The 19,329-nt window shown below is 39.5% G+C and overlaps 1 protein-coding gene across 8 annotated transcripts in view; it reads right to left on the bottom strand.

Moving 5' to 3' along the window:
* LOC123501897 (unconventional myosin-VI-like) overlaps positions 1-19,329 on the bottom strand; it is a 59,061-nt gene that overhangs the window by 14,260 nt on the left and 25,472 nt on the right. For all 8 annotated transcript variants that reach the window (XM_045250954.1, XM_045250953.1, XM_045250952.1 and 5 more), the window contains 17 exons: positions 18,245-18,318; positions 17,056-17,185; positions 16,008-16,172; positions 10,980-11,242; positions 10,145-10,409; positions 9,310-9,454; positions 8,829-8,986; positions 7,159-7,323; positions 6,614-6,837; positions 4,831-5,040; positions 3,875-4,099; positions 3,157-3,364; positions 2,505-2,629; positions 1,975-2,091; positions 1,116-1,333; positions 132-222; positions 1-20 (listed from right to left, as the gene is read on the bottom strand). The exon at positions 1-20 is cut by the window's left edge and continues 120 nt beyond it. In XM_045250954.1, the coding sequence (XP_045106889.1) occupies positions 1-20; positions 132-222; positions 1,116-1,333; positions 1,975-2,091; positions 2,505-2,629; positions 3,157-3,364; positions 3,875-4,099; positions 4,831-5,040; positions 6,614-6,837; positions 7,159-7,323; positions 8,829-8,986; positions 9,310-9,454; positions 10,145-10,409; positions 10,980-11,242; positions 16,008-16,172; positions 17,056-17,185; positions 18,245-18,318 (2,803 nt within the window). The remainder of the gene's footprint in view (positions 21-131; positions 223-1,115; positions 1,334-1,974; positions 2,092-2,504; positions 2,630-3,156; positions 3,365-3,874; positions 4,100-4,830; positions 5,041-6,613; positions 6,838-7,158; positions 7,324-8,828; positions 8,987-9,309; positions 9,455-10,144; positions 10,410-10,979; positions 11,243-16,007; positions 16,173-17,055; positions 17,186-18,244; positions 18,319-19,329) is intronic.

Raw genomic sequence — 19,329 nt, forward strand, 5'->3', positions numbered from 1 at the left:
TCTTCCTTGGCCAGCTGCATCTGTGGGGGCCAGGGAACATTAAGGGAGACAGACAGACAGGAATAAATGATACATAGACAGGTAAAGTATTATGGGTAAGATAAAAATGTTACAAGAATACACGGCCTGACCTGGAGAACCTCAGCTGCCTTGAGGTCTTCTTCCTCCTGCCTGAGACGCTCCTGCTCCTCCTGCTTGCGCCGTGCCTCCAACTCTGCCTTCCTGTAGGTGTGGGAGCAGTGTTACAGTGTTAGAGTGTTTAAAGTGTTTATGAGTATTATAAATCTTTGTTAGTGTTACAGTACATCTTAGTAATCAACACACACACACACACACACACACCGCGTAGTGTAGTGATTAGCACACTCGGCTCACAACCGAGAGGGTCTGGGTTCGAGTCCCGGAAAGCAGCGAGGCAAATGGGCAAGCCTCCTAATGTGCAGCCCCTGTTCACCTAACAGTAAATAGGTACAGGATGTAACTCGAGGGGTTGTGGCCTCGCTTTCCCAGTGTGTGGAGTGTGTTATGGTCTCAATCCTACCCCAAAGATCGGTCTATGAGCTCTGAGCTTGTTCCATAATAGGGAAGGCTGGCTGGGTGACCAGCAGATGACTGTGGTAAAATTGCACACACACACACACACACACACACACACACACACACACACACACACACACACACACACACACACACTCACACCGTAGTGTAGTGTTTAGCACGCTCGACTCACAACCGAGAGGGCCGGGTTCGAGTCCCAGAAAGCGGCGAGGCAAATGGGCAAGCCTCTTAATGTGTGGGGTGTGTTCACCTAGCAGTAAATAGGTACGGGATGTAACTCGAGGGGTTGTGACCTTGCTTTCCTGGTGTGTGGAGTCTGTTGTGGTCTCAGTCCTACCCGAAGATCAGTCTATGAGCTCTGAGCTCGCTCCGTAATGGGGAAGACTGGCTGGGTGACCAGCAGACGACCGAGGTGAATTACACATATACACGGAAAATAATATCCACCCATCTGTAGTTTCGTAACTTTTTCTTCTTTCTTCCTTTTCTTTCCTTTACTTTCTCTTCATTTTCTCACACACACAGATACAAACAAAATAACAAGTAGACATCCATACTTTTTCCTGATCTCCTCTTCTTCCTTCCTCCTTCTCTCTTCCTCCTCCTCCTCCCTCCTCTTCCTCTCCATCTCCTCCTGGATCTTCCTCAGCCGCTCCTGCTCCTCTGCGTTCTTCTGCTGTGTCAGTTTCTTTTGCACGGCCGCCAGTTCATTGTTCATGGCGGAGACTAGTGTGCTGTGCTCCTGGTCGATCTTCTCTCTTGTCATGGAGGTTGTCTGGTTGGGAAGATGAAGGAGGTGAGAAACAGTGATAAGTGTGGACAAATGGTGAAGCAAACAGTAAGTTGTACAAGAATAGTGATGAAAGTAGTAATATTCTTTCTTGTCATATTGTTGTCTGGTTGGAGGAAGTGAGAAATAATGGGTAGGATATTCATTAAATTTTTTGGGTATAGATGGTTGAAAAGAGAGAGAGAGAGAGAGAGAGAGAGAGAGAGAGAGAGAGAGAGAGAGAGAGAGAGAGAGAGAGAGAGAGAGAGAGAGAGAGAGAGAGAGAGAGAGAGAGAGAGAGAGAGAAGAATGATAGGACACAACAAAAATTAACAAAGTCTCCTATCACCATCATACACCATAGTCTGTCTACTCTAAAATGGCTCCTGAATTTAAAACATATTGTGGTTTACTGGTAACATAACTGATTTGATGTGAATAATACTTGTTTTCTGTTGATCAACACACTTATTACAAGGACAGCTCACAGTTTTCCTCAAGATCTGACAACCATGCATTCCCTGAGGCACCATTCAAACCAAGATCCAGGAGCCACTTTAGAGTAGAAAGACTATAGTGGAATTCATAACAAACTAACCATATACAAATAAAAATAAATAGAGAAGAGAGACATGCTATATTCTCACCCTTATCTTCCTAATTGCTGCATCCATCATGGCCTCCAGCTTCCTCACGTTGACGAGGGAGGAATCCTTCTCCTTCTTCAGCTGCTGCACGGTGGCCAGGAGCTGCTGCAACTGTGTCTGTGGTGGAAGAAGGTGGTCGTGAAATGAATGGTAGATGGTGTGGGCAGGTGGTGGTGAGATGAAGGATAGGTAATGGTGGGATGGAAAGGAGGTAATGGTAACTGTAGTTTAAAAATCCAATTATTATCTTTAGTATAAGTACTAGGTTTTGATGATAAAAAAGTTTGTGACTTAATGTGAGCAGCAGAATAAGTAAAATAAATTAGATCCTTGGATATTTTGACAAGGAGGTTCCCCACAATTGATAAATAGAGGACTTACTGAATGTTACAAGATAAACACAGAGACACACATACATAAGCAATCCATATGACAAATACTTACATAAATCCAAATGTATGTGAATATGAACAATTATTATACTACACACACACACACACACACACACACACACACACACACACACACACCTGCAGTCCCTTGATCTTCAGCACCCCCATGTAGCGCGGCCGATACTTTTTGCACGCGTTGTACATCCTCACATTCTTCTGGATAATGATAAGCTGCTCCCGACGGTACAGGATCTTGTTCTTCACTGTGGCAGGAGAGGGAGAGATAGATTACTAAAGCTTAACCTAACTTGTTCACTGTGGCAAGAGAGGGAGAGGTAGAACACTGAAGCTTAACATAACTGAAGGTCTTATTCTTGAGTGTGGCTAGAGAAGGAGAGAGGACACTGAAGCTTAACCTGTCTGAGTGAGAACTATAACAAGCCTGGGCATATATTCTGAAACACTTCTTCAATAGGCTCGGAGCAACATGGGTTTTAAGGATTTTTATGGTGCTCATGACTGATTATGATTTCTCTCTTAAATCAACCTAAGCTAACAAAATTATAAGAAAAAAACACTGAGGTGCTAGTTTCCAGAGTCAAAAATAATCTTCAAAAACTAAAGAATAAGTATCTTGAAGCAATGTTAATAAAAGAAACACTCTAGAGAACGTGGGTAATCATTTCTGTGGCCCTTGAAAATAGTCATGGCAAGAGAGCAAAATGTTTCTGAATAAGGAAATGTTTGTTTCTCTGATAGTATGGCATACAAAAAGTCACAAAACACTCACACTTGATGACAGAAAGGGCACACCACTGGGCCTTCTTCCAGCGTGACTGCAGCAGCCACTTCTTCAACTTGGACACCAGACGCCTTAGGTTCTCCGGGTCGCTCTTCATCATCTGGTCAAACTCAGCGAACTTGCCCGGACGGAAGAACACCTTGGTCAGGCCGAACTTGAAATCCTTGTCGTCCAGGCCCAGCGCTCGGAACAGGGACTGGAATGGGAATGGAAAGGATGAGAAAGGATGAGGATGGAAACTATGTAAAGAAAGTATGTTACAGTGAACTTAAACTAGATTTGGTTTGGTTAGGTTAAGGTTAGGTTTGAATAGAATAGGTTAGGTTAGCATCAGGTAGAAGTTAAGATAAGCGTGGGTAGGAAGGGTAGTGTAAGATAGGGTAAGTTAGGTCATGTCAGGGAAGGATTGGGTGAGTTAGGTTAAGTTAGGTTAGGTCAGGTAGACAAAGATATATAGCTTCCCTCATAGAAGCATAGAAGACCAGAAAGGGATGTAGTTTGTTCAAGGAATACTCATGATTTTAAGGAAAAGTTGGATAAGAAGAATTACGTAAACACACACACACACACACACACACACACACACTAAAGCTATAATTCCTATTACATACACTAAATATACAACAAAACAAACACATCATAAAAGAAAGTAAAGAATTCCCTGAAGAAAAACCACATATGTACACACACACACACACACACATACCTTACAAAACAGTCTAGGATCCAGTCTGGCCAGCTCTGGAGGAAGGTATTGCTTGTACATGCTGAAGAGGTCATGGAAGGGAGCTCTTGATGGGTAACCTTGCTGCATTAACTCCAACACAGAGGTCATGCCTGAACACTGTAGCTGGGACAGGATGGCACCCCCTTCAAATTCATGGTCCACCATCTTCACATTTGGCTTGATGCACCGGATGAAGTTTGTGCCCTGTGCAGAGAAAGTATTGGTGAAGTTGGTGCCCTGTGAAGTTTAGGTAAAGTTTTTGAAGTGAATAGTTTGTGTTCTGTGGTTCTATGGTGGAAGAATAGGGAGTGTGGTGAGTGATGGTTGTGGGTCAGAAAGTTTTGATGAATTTTTGTTTTAGAGATGAGTGAAGTTTGCTGAAGTTGGAGGTGAATGAAGTTTATTTTTTTTATATTTATTTATTTACTTATCATTATTATTTTTTAATATATTAAGTTATATAGAGGCTACCCACATGTAAGTACTGTAGGTCTGATGGCTTTTGAAAGCTTCTCTTACATTAACTTTCTAGAATAAACTATGAGGCAAATCCATAAATGGTGCTACAGGATGTGTCACACATTTTCTTTGTAAACTTTTCCATAATAAAAAAAAATAATAATAAATAAATAAATAAATAAAAAAGACAAGACGTCATACCTCAAAATAAATAAATTAATTAATAATTAATCAAAACAAAAATAAATAAATAAATAAAATAAAATAACAAATAAATATATGAATAAAAAAAACACAAACACTCTTTTAAAACACACACACACACACACACACACACACACACACACACACACACACACACACACACACACACACACTTTCAAAACAAACAGAGATGACAACAAGACAACAAAAACACCACTGAATTCCTAAACACTGTGACTGCTAACTAAACACAACCACCTCAAGACACTCACCGTACTCGACAGCTTATCCATGAGTTCCTGCAGCTGCGTCTTGAACTTGGAGGCAATGGAAATGAAGGAGAGCTTTCCGCGGGTGGTGTGCTGCGGTCCATCCTCCCCAGTGCCGGCAAAGAGGGCCTGGATGAAGGGGTTCTGTGCCTCCATAACCAGAGCTTCCAGTGAGGCATGGAGAGCATCATTGTTCTTCTCCAGGAACTGTGCCTGTGTGGGAATTGCAAGAGAGTTAGAACTACAGAAGTGGGAGAGAAAGACACACAGAGAGATGCACACACATTTATGCTATCTTTAAGTCTAATTATCATACATTGACACACATATGTTTTCTAATAAATGCATGTCATCTTACACACACATAATTTATTTTTCCTTCCTATCTATTCATCATACATTGGCACACATCCATTATCTTGCAAATGCACATCTATTGACCTATTTATCTTGCGCACACACACACACACACACACACACACACACACACACACACACACACACACACACAAATGTACACACATTTATTCTATTTTTATCTATCACATATCAACACACATCTATTCTCTCACAAACACAGATTCATTTGACCTATGCATCTGTGTCACACAAACATACACACACACACACATGATGACGATGGAAGAAAACGATCAACCAGTAAGCCATATTGATAGAATTTTTAGAGAAACATATAATTTGCTAAGGAATATTGTAGTAGCATTTCACTACATGGACAAAGAAATGATGAAGAAATTGATAAGTACTATAATAAGACCCAGATTGGAATATGCAGTAGTGTGGACCCCTCACAAAAAGAAACACAAAAGGAAATTGGAGAGGCTACAAAGAATAGCTACAAGAATGGTTCCAGAATTTGAAGGGATGACATATGAGGAGAGAATAAAGGCTATGGATCTATCAACCCTGGAACAAAGAAGGGAGAGAGGAGACCTGATACAAGTTTATATATTGATCAACGGAATGGACCAAGTGGATAATGAGAAACTGATCCTGAGAGAAGAATATGACATCCGAAGCACAAGATCGCATAGTAAAAAGCTGAGAAAAGGAAGATGTCTGAGAGATATTAAAAAATATAGTTTCCCGCAGAGATGTATTGAGACGTGGAACAGTTTAGATGAAGAAGTAGTGTCTGCAACGAGTGTGCACACTTTTAAAGTAAGATTGGATAAGTGTAGATATGGAACGGGCCACACGAACATAAAGCCCAGGTAAAACTACCTGTAACAACTACAAGAACTAAAAAAAGAGGTAAATACACACACACACACACACACACACACACACACACACACACACACACACACATAAGAGTGGCGTTCGTATATTTAGATGAAGAAATGATGAAGAAAATAATTACTGCAATGATAAGACAATTGGCACACTTCCTATAACCACTACCCACTACCACACAAGATCTCCCCTCTTACATAAAAAAAAGATGAAAAAAAATCATCAACACTCATTCACTCATTCACTGACAATTGGCACACTTCCTATAACCACTACCCACTATCATACTTTCTTGTTCTAAAGCCACATATAAACACTGTCCTGCAAAAAAATTATCCTCTTTTATACCATTCTTTCTTGTGAATGCTAATAAACAGTCAATCTATAACATTTAGTATTTCAAATAATCTTTCTACAACTCTTTGCCTTCTCATTCCTTCTCTTTACATTTTACCACCTCTTCTCTACACCCCATCACCCATTCACTCCTCATCCTATCCAAGTACCACACAAACACACCAATACTCACAGTCTGGTAACACACAGCGCCTGCAAAGTGTCTGATCAGGAACCCCTCGTCATCCCTGATTTCCCGATGGTCTCTTAGCTTGCTTTTCCTGGGCAGGGCAAGTCTGAAGTGGGCTGAGTGGTTGGAGTGGACAGCTGAGGTGAAGTGAGTATGGGAAGACTTGGGAAGCTTACTCTCCTCATCCAGCAAGCTAATGATGCCACACCCCTTGGCCTCAATCAGATCTGGTGGTGAAGGGTTATGAGTTGGGTGGTGAGTAATAAAGGGTGATGAGTGGGGTAGTGATGAGCAGAGGTAATGATAGGGATGATGAATAGTTCTAAGTTTTTTGGTCGCTTATTTGGAAAGATGCAATAACTTAATTTTAATTTTCATATATATTTGATCTTGCTCTTTAATATAAATAATAGAAAAAAAAATTGAGTAGCTTTTCCAATACTTACACCAAACAAACAAGCAAACTAGCGACTAAAAACAAACAAAACAAACAAATGAAACAACAAGAAAAAAAAAATGTAAACAAACAACACCACAAATGCACGCACCAATACAGTCCTGGTTATCGACGTACGAAATCTTCCGTAAGCCAAGCCCTTCCTTCTCGTAAAGTGCCTGTTCGTCTTTCAGGATTCTCTCATTGAAGAACATCTGTAGCTTCTCATTGCAGTAGTTGATGCAGAACTGTTCAAAGCTGTTTACTGGGAAATACTCTGTGAATGGGGGGAGAGAGTAAGGGGTGAGTGATCGGGGAAGAGATAGGATGTGAAGTGGAGAAATGGGATATACAGAAGGAATAAGGATAAAGGGTGTGGACTAAAGGGAGCTAAGAGAATGAGGTAAAATACTCTGTGAAGGGGGGAGAGAGTAAGGGGTGAGTGATTGGGGAAGAGATAGGGTTTGAAGTGGAGAAATGGGATATACAGAAGGGATGAGGATAAAGGGTGTGGATAAAAGGGAGATAAGAGAATGAGAGAAGATATGGGGTGAAGTGAGAAAGGGATGAGAGAAGAGGGAGAGAAGAGAAGCCCAGAGGTGTAATAATGAGAGAAAAACCATAAGAGAATGGAGATAGATATAGTATGGAGAGAAGAGGAGAGGAGTAATATGGATACAAAAATTGAGGAGAGAAGAATAAGAGGCAATAACAAAAAACATGTGAAGGAAAGAAGGAATGAAAGAAATGGTGTGAAGAAATAAAGCAAAGTAATGAGGAAAAAATGGAATAAGAAAAGATGAGAGGACAGAATGAGATGGGAAAAAAAAAAAAAAGACAAGATTACAAGAGATTCCCTTATCACAGACCAACAAAGAGACCATTATTTTTGTATCTATCTTGTTCTTTCACATGTAATTCACTAGTGGTAAATATATCTAACGTATTTACTCTCATGCATTCTTCCATTCCCCGATGTAACATGGGCTCTTTTATCTCACATTTCTAATCATAATCCCTGACAACTTAAGCTTTTGATCTCCTTAATCTTATCTAATGGAATGATGAAGGAGAAATAAAGGAGTGAAGACTGTATTAATGTGGCTTGCAATATCCCTGTTAATTATGAAGGTAGTTACAGTGTTCATTATGTTATCATTCTATCATGTTCCTTCCTTCTTCACTAACACTTTTTTCATTGAGTTTATCACTGCCACAAAAAACTTCATTCATTCACTCAATCATTCACTCAACTTATCTAAGACAACAACCCTTTCATTTACTCTCTCCCTTACCACACTCCCTTCAAACTCCATCCAGCTGTCTTCTTCCCTACTCTCTCATTCCTACCTCCCTCTCTTTTCTAAACATCTCTTCTTTTCCTAATGCCTATCTTTCATTCCTTACTTTCTATCTACCTTACTATCTTCCCTATATCATCTCTCTTTTCTTCCCTACATCTTTTCTACCATTTTTTATTTATACCTCATTCCTTTCCTATTCCTCTTTTATCCTTCTTCATTCATACCTTACTCTCTTTCTTAAAAATCCCTCCATCATTTCCTACTTTCCTCTTGCTCCTTCTCATTCTTTTTCTCACTACATAACACTCTTTTATTCCTAACCTTCTTCCTGTCTCTCACCCTGACTTTATTCCTCCTCATTCTTTTCCTCACTATCACACCCTCTCTCATTTAATCTTCCACCTGCCTTCTATCCCCACCCTATCTCTCTTTCATTGCTAACCTTCCTCCTGTCTTTCATCCCCATTCTGTCACTCACCAAAGCCAGCAATATCCAGGATGCCAATGTAGTAAGCAGAGGAGGAGAAGGGAATGCTCTGGTTGATGCGATGAACAATGTAGTCAAAAAGTTTGCTGTACATGGCCTTGGCGAGGGCATCACGGGCACCACTGGCCTCGTAAATCTTGAGAGGGACCCTGTGGTGTTTTGGGAGGGAAAAGAAAGATTGAGTAAAGATATCAAGTCAAAAAGGATGGAAATGTAGTTAGTGGGATTAAGTTGTAAATTTCATTGGTTTTATTTTTGCTATAGGCACTTTGCTGTTCTAAGTAAGAGAGCCAGCACTCAAGTGGGCCTTTTTTTTTTAATAATTTCTTTTCTTTTTTTTGCCCTTGGCTGGCCCTCTTCCCTACATAAAAAAAAAATAAATAAAAATAAAAATGTTAAATATCTCTAGTGAACAAAAACTAGAGAAAATACACACACACACACACACACACACATACACAGCAATACATACATGATAACCGTGCCCTTGAGTCCTCCCTTGCTTGTTTGCATGACGCGGGACAGCAGTGCCTGGTTCAGCTCCTCTGCGTCCACCCCCATGAGGGACGCTGCAGTCTTCAAGTGTCCCTCACACCCAGGCGATACCATGCAACCGCCTGCCGGAGATGGGTGATTGGGTGCTTATATGGTGAAGGGGTGACTAGGGATGTGATCATAAGGAAATAAGGGAAGCTCCATATGCAAGTTTGTCTCCTTCATGTGATATGGTGACTGTTCTCTTCCCCCTCCACCCTTCCACACACATATTATCACTACATGCAAGTCTTTTACTCTCTAGTTTGTTTAAAATTTCCATCAACATTTTTTCTTTCACCTCCTCTATCTCTATCTCCTTATTTTCTTCTTTCCATGTACCAATCTACCTTTCCTTTTTCTCCCTTCTTCTTCTCTTTATCCACCACACTATACCTAACTACACTGTCACACTTTTTCTTCACAATCACCACCACCACAAGCTACCTTTTCTCCCTATTCCTTCTCCTTTTCATCCTTCACCACACCACACCTTGCCTACCTTTACCACCACCACCACCACCACCACCACTATCCACACTTCTTCCTCTTCCTTCTCCATCACACCAAACTTTCTCTACCATCACCATCCACCTCCACACACCACTACCACCATCATCCCTTTTCTTCCTCTTCCTTCTCCTCTTCTTTATCCTCCACCACTCCCCACCTTTCCTTCCACCACCCATGACCACACCATCACAATTCACCTTTCTCTTCCTCTTCTTTCTCATCCACACCACACTTTCCCTACCACCACCACCACCACTCACCTTTTGTGTCTTCAGGGTTTTCCTCGAAGCCCACGTTCCCCAGGTGTAGCACAGCAGCAACAGTGGTGTACACAAATAGGCGCTCACTCTCACTCAGACCAAAGTTACCCAGTGCCTTGTCCACACTGGCAAAATCCCTCACATCGTCCAGAATCGGGTCCTTGAGTGGTCCTTTTTTCTGGTGCACGGGGCTCTTCCTACTGGCGGGTAAGGTTTTCTCTGTGTCCCTGCTGCAGAAGTACTGGGTGCATCCCTTTCGCAGGTACTGGGGAAGGAAGATGCAGGCGGTGTGAGGGAGTAATGGAGGGAGACAGAAAGAGAGTATAAAAAAGAAAGAAGAAAAATGGTTAACTTTATCTAATGGCACTAAAAATTACAAAGTAAGAGTGAAAAAGTGAATGAAAGAGAAAGAGAAAAAATGTGTTGCTTATCTAATCAACCCTACCTTCATTCACAAGACAGAAGTTGAACACACCAAAACAAGGGGAATTTTATCTCCCTACCATAATATCTGCCTTCATTCACAAGAAAGGCTGAACAAGAACCAAATCAAGATCATTTTATCTCACTACCTTCATATATACCTTCAGTCACAAGAGAGGCTAAATATGAGCCAAAACAAAGCAATTTTAACTCCCTACCTTCATATCTGTCTTCATTCACAAGAGGGAGGCTGAACATGAATCAAAGGTCATTTAAATACTCTATCTTTATTCAAAAGAAAGAGGCAGGACACAAAATAAAAACAAAGCTATTCAATTCCCTATCTTCATATCTACCACAACTCACAAGAGAAGCTAAACACTAACCAAAACAAAGCTTTGTTCCTACTCACATTATACTGGTCAGGAGTGCCAAGTTTCAGCTTATTCCTCAGTGCCTCTGGTGCCCCAGCACACAGCTGGTAGAAGATGTGATAGTTCCTCTCTTGGGGCCCCTGCAACACTATACGGGACTTCTCCAGCAGATAGTGGGAGATGAAGCCACCCACCACACTAAATTTCTCGTTGAAATGGATCTCGATAAACTTGCCAAACCTGGAGCTGTTGTTGTTGCGAGTGGTTTTTGCATTGCCAAATGATTCCAACACTGGATTGGCTGTTTGGAGGGAGGATGAAGGGTGCGTGAGTGATCAGGTTAGCTATAGGTTTGGATGTGTGATAGTAAGATGTTTGGTTTTGAAGGAGAAAAGGTATGTGAGTGCCTGGGTTGGCTATAGGTGTGTGTGTGTGTTTGGATGTGTGGTGTCCTTGCCTGGAGAAATATAATGAAAAGTAAGAAGTTTGGTTTTTGAAGAAGCAAGAAAGGTGTATGAATGACTAGGTTAGCTACAGGTGTGTGTGTGTGTGTGTGTGTGTGTGTGTGTGTGTGTGTGTGTGTGTGTGTGTGTGTGTGTGTGTGTTTGAGTGTGTGGTCTCGTGTCATAAGAAAACATACTTGGTAGCTACTTAAGAAAAATTATTAGGAATAGCTACCAAGAATTAAAAGAAAAATTAGCCATATATAGATATAGGGATACACACACACACACACACACACACACACACACACACACACAAGATAAGATAAGATAAGGCCGATTTTCAGGAGGTGATTCAAGAACTTAAAAAAAGATGATATGACAAACAAAATGATAGGAGTCCTCAAGACAAAAGAAAATCTAGTTAGAGAAATTGCAGAAAAAAAGAAGAGTGTAGTCGTATTTGGAATAAAAGAAAAACATATAAAATATAGACCAAAAAGAGAAAAAGAAGAAATGAAATCAGTCAAAGACCTACTGAAGAATCTTAATGACGAAGATAGGCAGAACTTGGAAGAGGAAGTAGAAGAAATAAACAGAATGGGACCATATCAAGAAGGAAAAACGAGACCAATTAAAATACTACTAAAATCACAAGCAGCAACAGAAGAAATATTATATAGAACAACAAAACTTAGAGAAACAGAAGGCTGCAAGGATATCTATATAAAGAAAAATAGAAATGAGGAAGAAAGGAAGAGATACAATGAACTGGCAGCAGCAGTAAGGAAAAGAATAATGAAAGGTCAGAAGAGGAGAAGAAGGCATTTTTTGGAGAATTCTAGGAGACAGGATAAGGAAATGGTATATAAACGAGAAGGAAGAGAAAAAGTGGAACAAGTTTAACTAAAATGATAAAGGCAAAAGACTAAAAATGATGTATACGAACATAGACGGGTTTTATCAAGTAAATTAGAATTAAGAGATTACATAAGGAAAGAAAATCCAGATATTGTATGCCTGGCTGAAACAAAACTAAATGAGGCAATCATAATAGATTTGGATAATAGGTATAATGTATGGAGAAGAGACAGAGTGGGTAAAGGAGGAGGAGGAGTCATGATAATGTTAAGGAAGGAGATAGTGATCAACCAAGTGGAATGTGGGAAGGAAAAGCAGAAGTATTGTATATTAAGATGCATATTAATAAAAAAGAGATAACAATCATTGTAACATATGTGCCACCAAAAACAAATTCATGGACCAATCAAGAATATAAAGACATGATAGATGACACAATAAGGAGTCTAATGAGAATCGTTAAAGAAAGGAGAAAAGTGATATTAGTAGGAGATTTCAACTGTAAAGAAGTGGACTGGGAAAATTATGAAAGTGGTATGGGGGAAGAAGCCTGGGAGAAAGATTCTTGAACCTAATGATAGACAATATGATGGACCAGAGAGTAAAGGAATGCACAAGATTCAGAGGAAACGACGAGCGAGATTGGACCTAGTTTTTACAAGGGTATACAAATGAATGATGATATAAGATATAAGTGCCCATTGGGAAAGAGTGACCATGCAATATTAGAAATAGATATAGAAGAAGGAAAGGAAGATAGAGACGATTCATACAAAGGAGACCGATTAAATTACAGAAAGGCTGATATTGAGAATCTCAAGAACTATTTTAAAACGTAGACTGGGAGGAGATGGAAAACTCAGAGACAATGCAAGACAAATATAACTTATTTTTGGAAATATACAAAACAGGAGTCAGGAATATGTCCCAAAATATAGACCAAAAGAAGAAGGAAAGAAAGATTGGTTTAATGCAAGGTGTGCTAGGGCAAAGGAGAAAAGAGATGGAGCATGGAAAAGGTGGAGGAGAAATAGAATCCAACAAACAAGGAAAACTTCAAGGCAGCGAGAAATGAATATGTTAAGGTGAGGAAGGAAGAGGAAAAGAACTTGAAAAGATATTGTCGAAAAATGTAAGGAGCAACCAAAATTGTTCTATAGATTCATAAATGGAAAAATTAGGCAAAAGAAACAATAGAAAGGTTAAAAGGAGAGAACGGGATGGTGGAAGACCCAAAAGTATGGCAGAACTATTAAATAAAAATTCCAGGAGGTCTTTACTAAAGAATCCAAATTTGAGAGGCCACAGGGTAATAGAGAGACAATCTATATGAAAGAGATTAAAGTAACCAAGCTTGAAATAAAAGAGTTAATGAAGGAACTGGATGAAGAGAAGGCAATGGGACCGGATGAAGTCTCAGGCAGAATACTGAAAGAATGTAGGAAGAACTAGCAAGTCCTATATACATCATAAAATGCTCAATAGAAAATGGAACAGTGCCAGTAGAATGGAAAAGAGCTGAGGTGGTTCCCATATATAAGAGCGGAAGGAAAGAAGAACCTTTAAATTACAGACCGGTATCACTAACTAGTGTAATATGCAAGATGTGTGAAAGAATAATAAAGAAACAATGGATCGAGTTCCTTGAAGACAACAAATTAATATCAAATAGCCAATTTGGTTTTAGAAAAGGACGGTCTTGTGTAACTAATTTATTGAGTTTCTATTCTAGAATAGTTGATAGAGTACAAGAGAGAGAGGATGGGTTGACTGCATCTATTTGGATTTAAAAAGGCGTTTGACAAAGTGCCACATGCAAGATTACTGTGGAAGTTAGAGGAGAAGGGTGGCTTAAAAGGAAGCACATTGAGATGGATAGAAAATTATTTGAGGGGGAGAGAAATAAGGACGGTAGTTAAAGATATGAAGTCCAAGTGGAGAGCAGTAGAAAGCGGAGTGCCACAGGGGTCAGTATTGGCACCAATACTTTTCCTCATTTATATTAACGACATGCCAGAAGGAGTGAACAGCTACATAAATTTGTTTTGGATGATACGAAACTGTGCAGAGTTATAAAGCAAAAAGAGGATTGTGAAATACTGCAAGAAGACCTAAATAAGATCTGGGAATGGAGTAAGAAGTGGAAATGGAATTCAATGTGAACAAAAGCCATGTCATGGAAATGGGAAAGAGTGAAAGACGACCTGTGGGAATCTATAAGATGGGAGATGGAGTAGAACTGGAGAAAGTCAAAAGGAAAAGGACTTAGGAGTGACGATGGAAGAAAACAATCAACCAGTAAGCCATATTGATAGAATTTTTAGAGAAACATATAATTTGCTGAGGAATATTGGAGTAGCATTTCACTACATGGACAAAGAAATGATGAAGAAATTGATAAATACTATAATAAGACCCAGATTGGAATATGCAGGAGTAGTGTGGACCCCTCATAAAAAGAAACACATAAGGAAATTGGAGAGGCTACAAAAAATGGCTACAAGAATGGTCCCAGAACTTGAAGGGATGACATATGAGGAGAGACTAAAGGCTATGGATCTACCAACCTTGGAACAAAGAAGGGAGAGAGGAGACCTGATACAAGTCTATAAATTGATCAACGGAATGGACCAAGTGGATAATGAGAAACTGATCCTGAGAGAAGAATATGACATCCAAAGCACAAGATCGCATAGTAAAAAGCTGAGAAAGGGAAGATGTCTGAGAGATATTAAAAAATATAGTTTCCCACAGAGATGTATTGAGATGTGGAACAGTTTAGATGAAGAAGTAGTGTCTGCAACAAGTGTGCACACTTTTAAAGTAAGATTGGATAAGTGTAGATATGGAGACGGGGCCACACGAGCATAAAGCCCAGGCCCTGTAAAACTACAACTAGGTAAATACAACTACGTAAATACACACACACACACACACACACACACACACACACACACACACACACACACACACAGTAGAACTAGAAAAAGTAAAAAAGGAAAAGGACTTGGGAGTGACAATGGAAGAAAATAATCAACTGGTTAGCCATATTGATAGAATTTTCAGAGAGACGTATAATTTGCTAAGGAATATTGGAGTAGCATTTCACTATATGGACAAGGAAATGATGAAGAAATTGATAAGTACTAAAATAAGACCTAGATTGGAATATGCAGGAGTTGTGTGGACTCCCCATAAAAAGAAACACATAAGAAAATTAGAGAGACTACAAAAAATGGCTACAAGAATGGTTCCAGAATTTAAAGGGATGGCATATGAGGAGAGACTAAAGGCAATGGATCTACCAACCTTGGAGCAGAGAAGAGAGAGAGGGGATCTGATACAAGTTTATAAATTGATTAACGGAATGGATGAAGTGGATAATGAGAAACTGATCCTGAGAGAAGAATATGACTTTAGAAGCACAAGATCGCATAGTAAGAAACTAAGGAAGGGACGATGTCTGAGAGATGTTAAAAAATTTAGTTTCCCGCAAAGATGTGTTGAGACTTGGAACAGTTTGAGTGAGGAAGTGGTATCAGCAGTGTACATAGTTTTAAAGAAAAATTGGATAAGTGTAGATATGGAGACGGGACCACACGAGCATAAAGCCCAGGCCCTGTAAAACTACAACTAGGTAAATACAACTAGGTAAATACACACACACACACACACACACACACACACACACACACACACACACACACACACACACACACACACACACATACACAGCAACCAGATAAACACAAACACACTTACCGTCTAGTATCTTCGCCTCCAGATGGCCAAGTTTGTTGCCCCAGGACTCACAAAGGTAGCGCAGAATGTACTTGGTGGACTCAGTCTTACCGGCGCCTGACTCTCCAGACACAATGATGCTCTGGGACTGCTTTAGAACTTTCATGTCCCGAAATGCCTTGTCCGCTGCAGAGAGAGAGAGAGAGAGAGAGAGAGAGAGAGAGAGAGAGAGAGAGAGAGAGAGAGAGAGAGAGAGAGAGAGAGAGAGAGAGAGAGAGAGAGAGAGAGAGAGAGAGAGAGTATTGTGTTAAGGCTGATTTGAGGTGCCATAATGTTATTTTTCTAGGGTGGTGTGTTTATCATTTCACTGTAATAAAAAAGTTAACTACGAGAAATGAAGAAATCTTTGTCAGCATCTAACAAGAATATTAGAGATGAAAAAGAATAGATTTTGCAATTCCTACCTAGTTTAACCTTACACTTGGTATACAGCTAACTATTAATCACTATGCAACATCTTCACTTGCTCTTCAACCACCTCCAGTCCTTCAACAGGGAAGAAATTGCAAAATGTGTTCTTTTTCATGGTTAAGTTTCTTGTAGATGTTTAAAAAGACTTCACACATTGATTCTGGTGCTGCTTAATCCCTTCAATACTGGGACACATTTTCATCTGGAGATTTATGTACGATTAGACCATTTTAGTGACATTAGGTAGGATCTTTGGAGGTCAAACTTGAGTAATGGCCAGTCTTCACTATTCTAATCCCCATAAGAGTTTCTGAAGCTGTATAAGATCACCAAATAGTAAGCAGAATGAATATGGAAAAGCAACATGGTACTGAAGGGATTAATGTCACAGTGAAAGAGCTAAAATTGTCTGATTTAAATTAAGGTATCATAACTTTTCCTTCCTAGTTCAGTTCTTAATGATATTATTACTAGCAGTTTATCGACAAAACACAAGAGAAATGAAGTCACAAGCTTGTTTCTGCCCTACTTAAATATCAATAACATCTAAATGATTAACAGCTGAACACAACTAAACTGTGACCTTGCCAGACCTCACCTATCGCGAAGACATGAGGGGGCATCTGTCCGAGTGACTTCCCCTGGTACTTCTTGATGGTGTCCAGGGAGTACAGGTTGCGGATGTCAATGTACGGGTTCACTGCTATCAAGATGTTGGCCACATATGTCTGTTGGGGTAAGTTGGATTAGGTTAGGTTAGGTTGGGTTGGGTTGGGTTATGCTGGATTAGCCAGATTGAGTTTAGGTTGGGTTGGGTTGGGTTATGTTGGATCAATTAGGTTAGGTTAGACTGCATTAGGTCAGGCATGTCTCTTATAGATGATGTAATTAATAACAATATATAACAAAGAAAATTATGTATGAGCAATAGCACAATAAGAAAATACCAAAAACATCTCAACAAAACATTCTAACAAATATTTACAAGGAAGGAAAGAACATAATGAGAAAGCTAATAAAGAAAAACAGAAAGACAACAAGAACAAAATAAAAACACAATAAGTAAATGGAAAGTAAAGATCTAGCATAAAAGTTACATCACAGAAACCAAACAACATAGACAGACACAAAAACAAGAAGAAAAAAGAAGAGAAAAAAATACAACGGGAAAAACAAAAACGTCAATCTGACAAGCAGACAAGGAGAGACAGAAAGAGACAGAGACAAAACTGATTACTGATTGTTAGGAAAAAAAGACAGATAGACAGAGTGACTATTAACTGACAGAATGGAAGGACAATCAAAACTAGCAAAACGGCTTATATGGTAAAGATTTTGTTCTATATTACAGAGACAGAGAAATGCATATCACGAGAGAGAAGAAACACATTATTAGTTGTAAAAAGATACATATAGGTAGAAAATGATAAAAAGTAATGTTGAGATGAAGATTAAGAAACAAAAACAAAAAGGAAAATTGTACAAAAAATAATTAAACGTGAACAGAAACAAACAGAAATCAGTGAAAAAAAAAAAAGAGATGAAGATTCTCCAACAGACAAACAAATAGAATAGAAAATTAAATACAAACTCAGATAAAAAAGAGAGAGAGAAAAAAACCCAAAGATAAATAGCAACATTACTATCATTATCATCACTACCACTAATATTACCACAACCAATCAAAGCCAAATAGAACAGCATAGAGACAAGAACACATCATTACTACTACTACTTCAATCACAGCCTAACATACATACAGACACACAGACATCACCTCTACTTACATATATCTTGTCATTACTGTAGCGAAGCCTCACGTTGTTTAGAAGAGTGGCCTCATTAAGGTACATGAGCGCACCTGAGAGAGAGAGAGAGAGAGAGAGAGAGAGAGAGAGAGAGAGAGAGAGAGAGAGAGAGAGAGAGAGAGAGAGAGAGAGAGAGAGAGAGAGAGAGAGAGAGAGTATTGAGAACAAATAAGGAGAGGATTAGAATGAAAGAAAAAGAGGAAGTGAAAAGAAAGGAAAAATAAAGGGAATGAACAAAAGACAAGATAGAATAAAAAAGTAAAGGAAAAGGAAAAGTGAAAGAATAAAAAGAAGAAATAGAAAGAATGAAAAGAAAAAGGAGAAAAAATTAAGGAAAGATGGAAATTAAAAATTAATAACACCAATAAGGAAAAAAAAGAAAAAAGGAGGAGGAGGAGGAGGAGGAGGAGGAGGAGGAGGAGGAGGAGGAGGAGGAGGAGGAGGAGGAGGAGGAGGAGGAGGAGGAGGAGGAGGAGGAGGAGGAGGAGGAGGAGGAGGAGGAGGAGGAGGAGGAGGAGGAGGAAACAAGCTTAGTTAATTCTATACAAACATGACAAGGATTATAAAAAGTTTAGTTTTGTACAAAGTTAAAAGAAAAAAACATGGATGCAAATTGTGTGTGTGTGTGTGTGTGTGTGTGTGTGTGTGTGTGTGTGTGTGTGTGTGTGTGTGTGTGTGTGTGTGTGTGTGTGGACAATTCAATACTCGCTACAAAGGGGATTCTTTTTACTTAAAAAAAATTACATATATACACATTAATTAATTTCTCCTCTCCTTCCTTCCATTGCATCTTCTCTTCTTCTTCCTCCTCCTCCTCCTCCTCCTCCTCCTCCTCCTCCTCCTCCTCCTCCTCCTCCTCCTCCTCCTCCTCCTCCTCCTCCTCTTCCCCATCTCCTCTTCTTACACCTCTTCTTCCAACAATTCCTTCAGTTTCTCCTCCTCCTCCACCTCTTAATCTTTTCTATCCAGCAATATATTCAAGAAAACAATAAATCTAAACAATTATAAGAAGCTTTCAATTAAAACATCAACATATTCAACTATTCTCTCTCTCTCTCTCTCTC

Source organism: Portunus trituberculatus, chromosome 10 (genome assembly GCF_017591435.1).
Source record: "Portunus trituberculatus isolate SZX2019 chromosome 10, ASM1759143v1, whole genome shotgun sequence".
In the NCBI taxonomy this organism is placed as follows: domain Eukaryota; kingdom Metazoa; phylum Arthropoda; class Malacostraca; order Decapoda; family Portunidae; genus Portunus; species Portunus trituberculatus.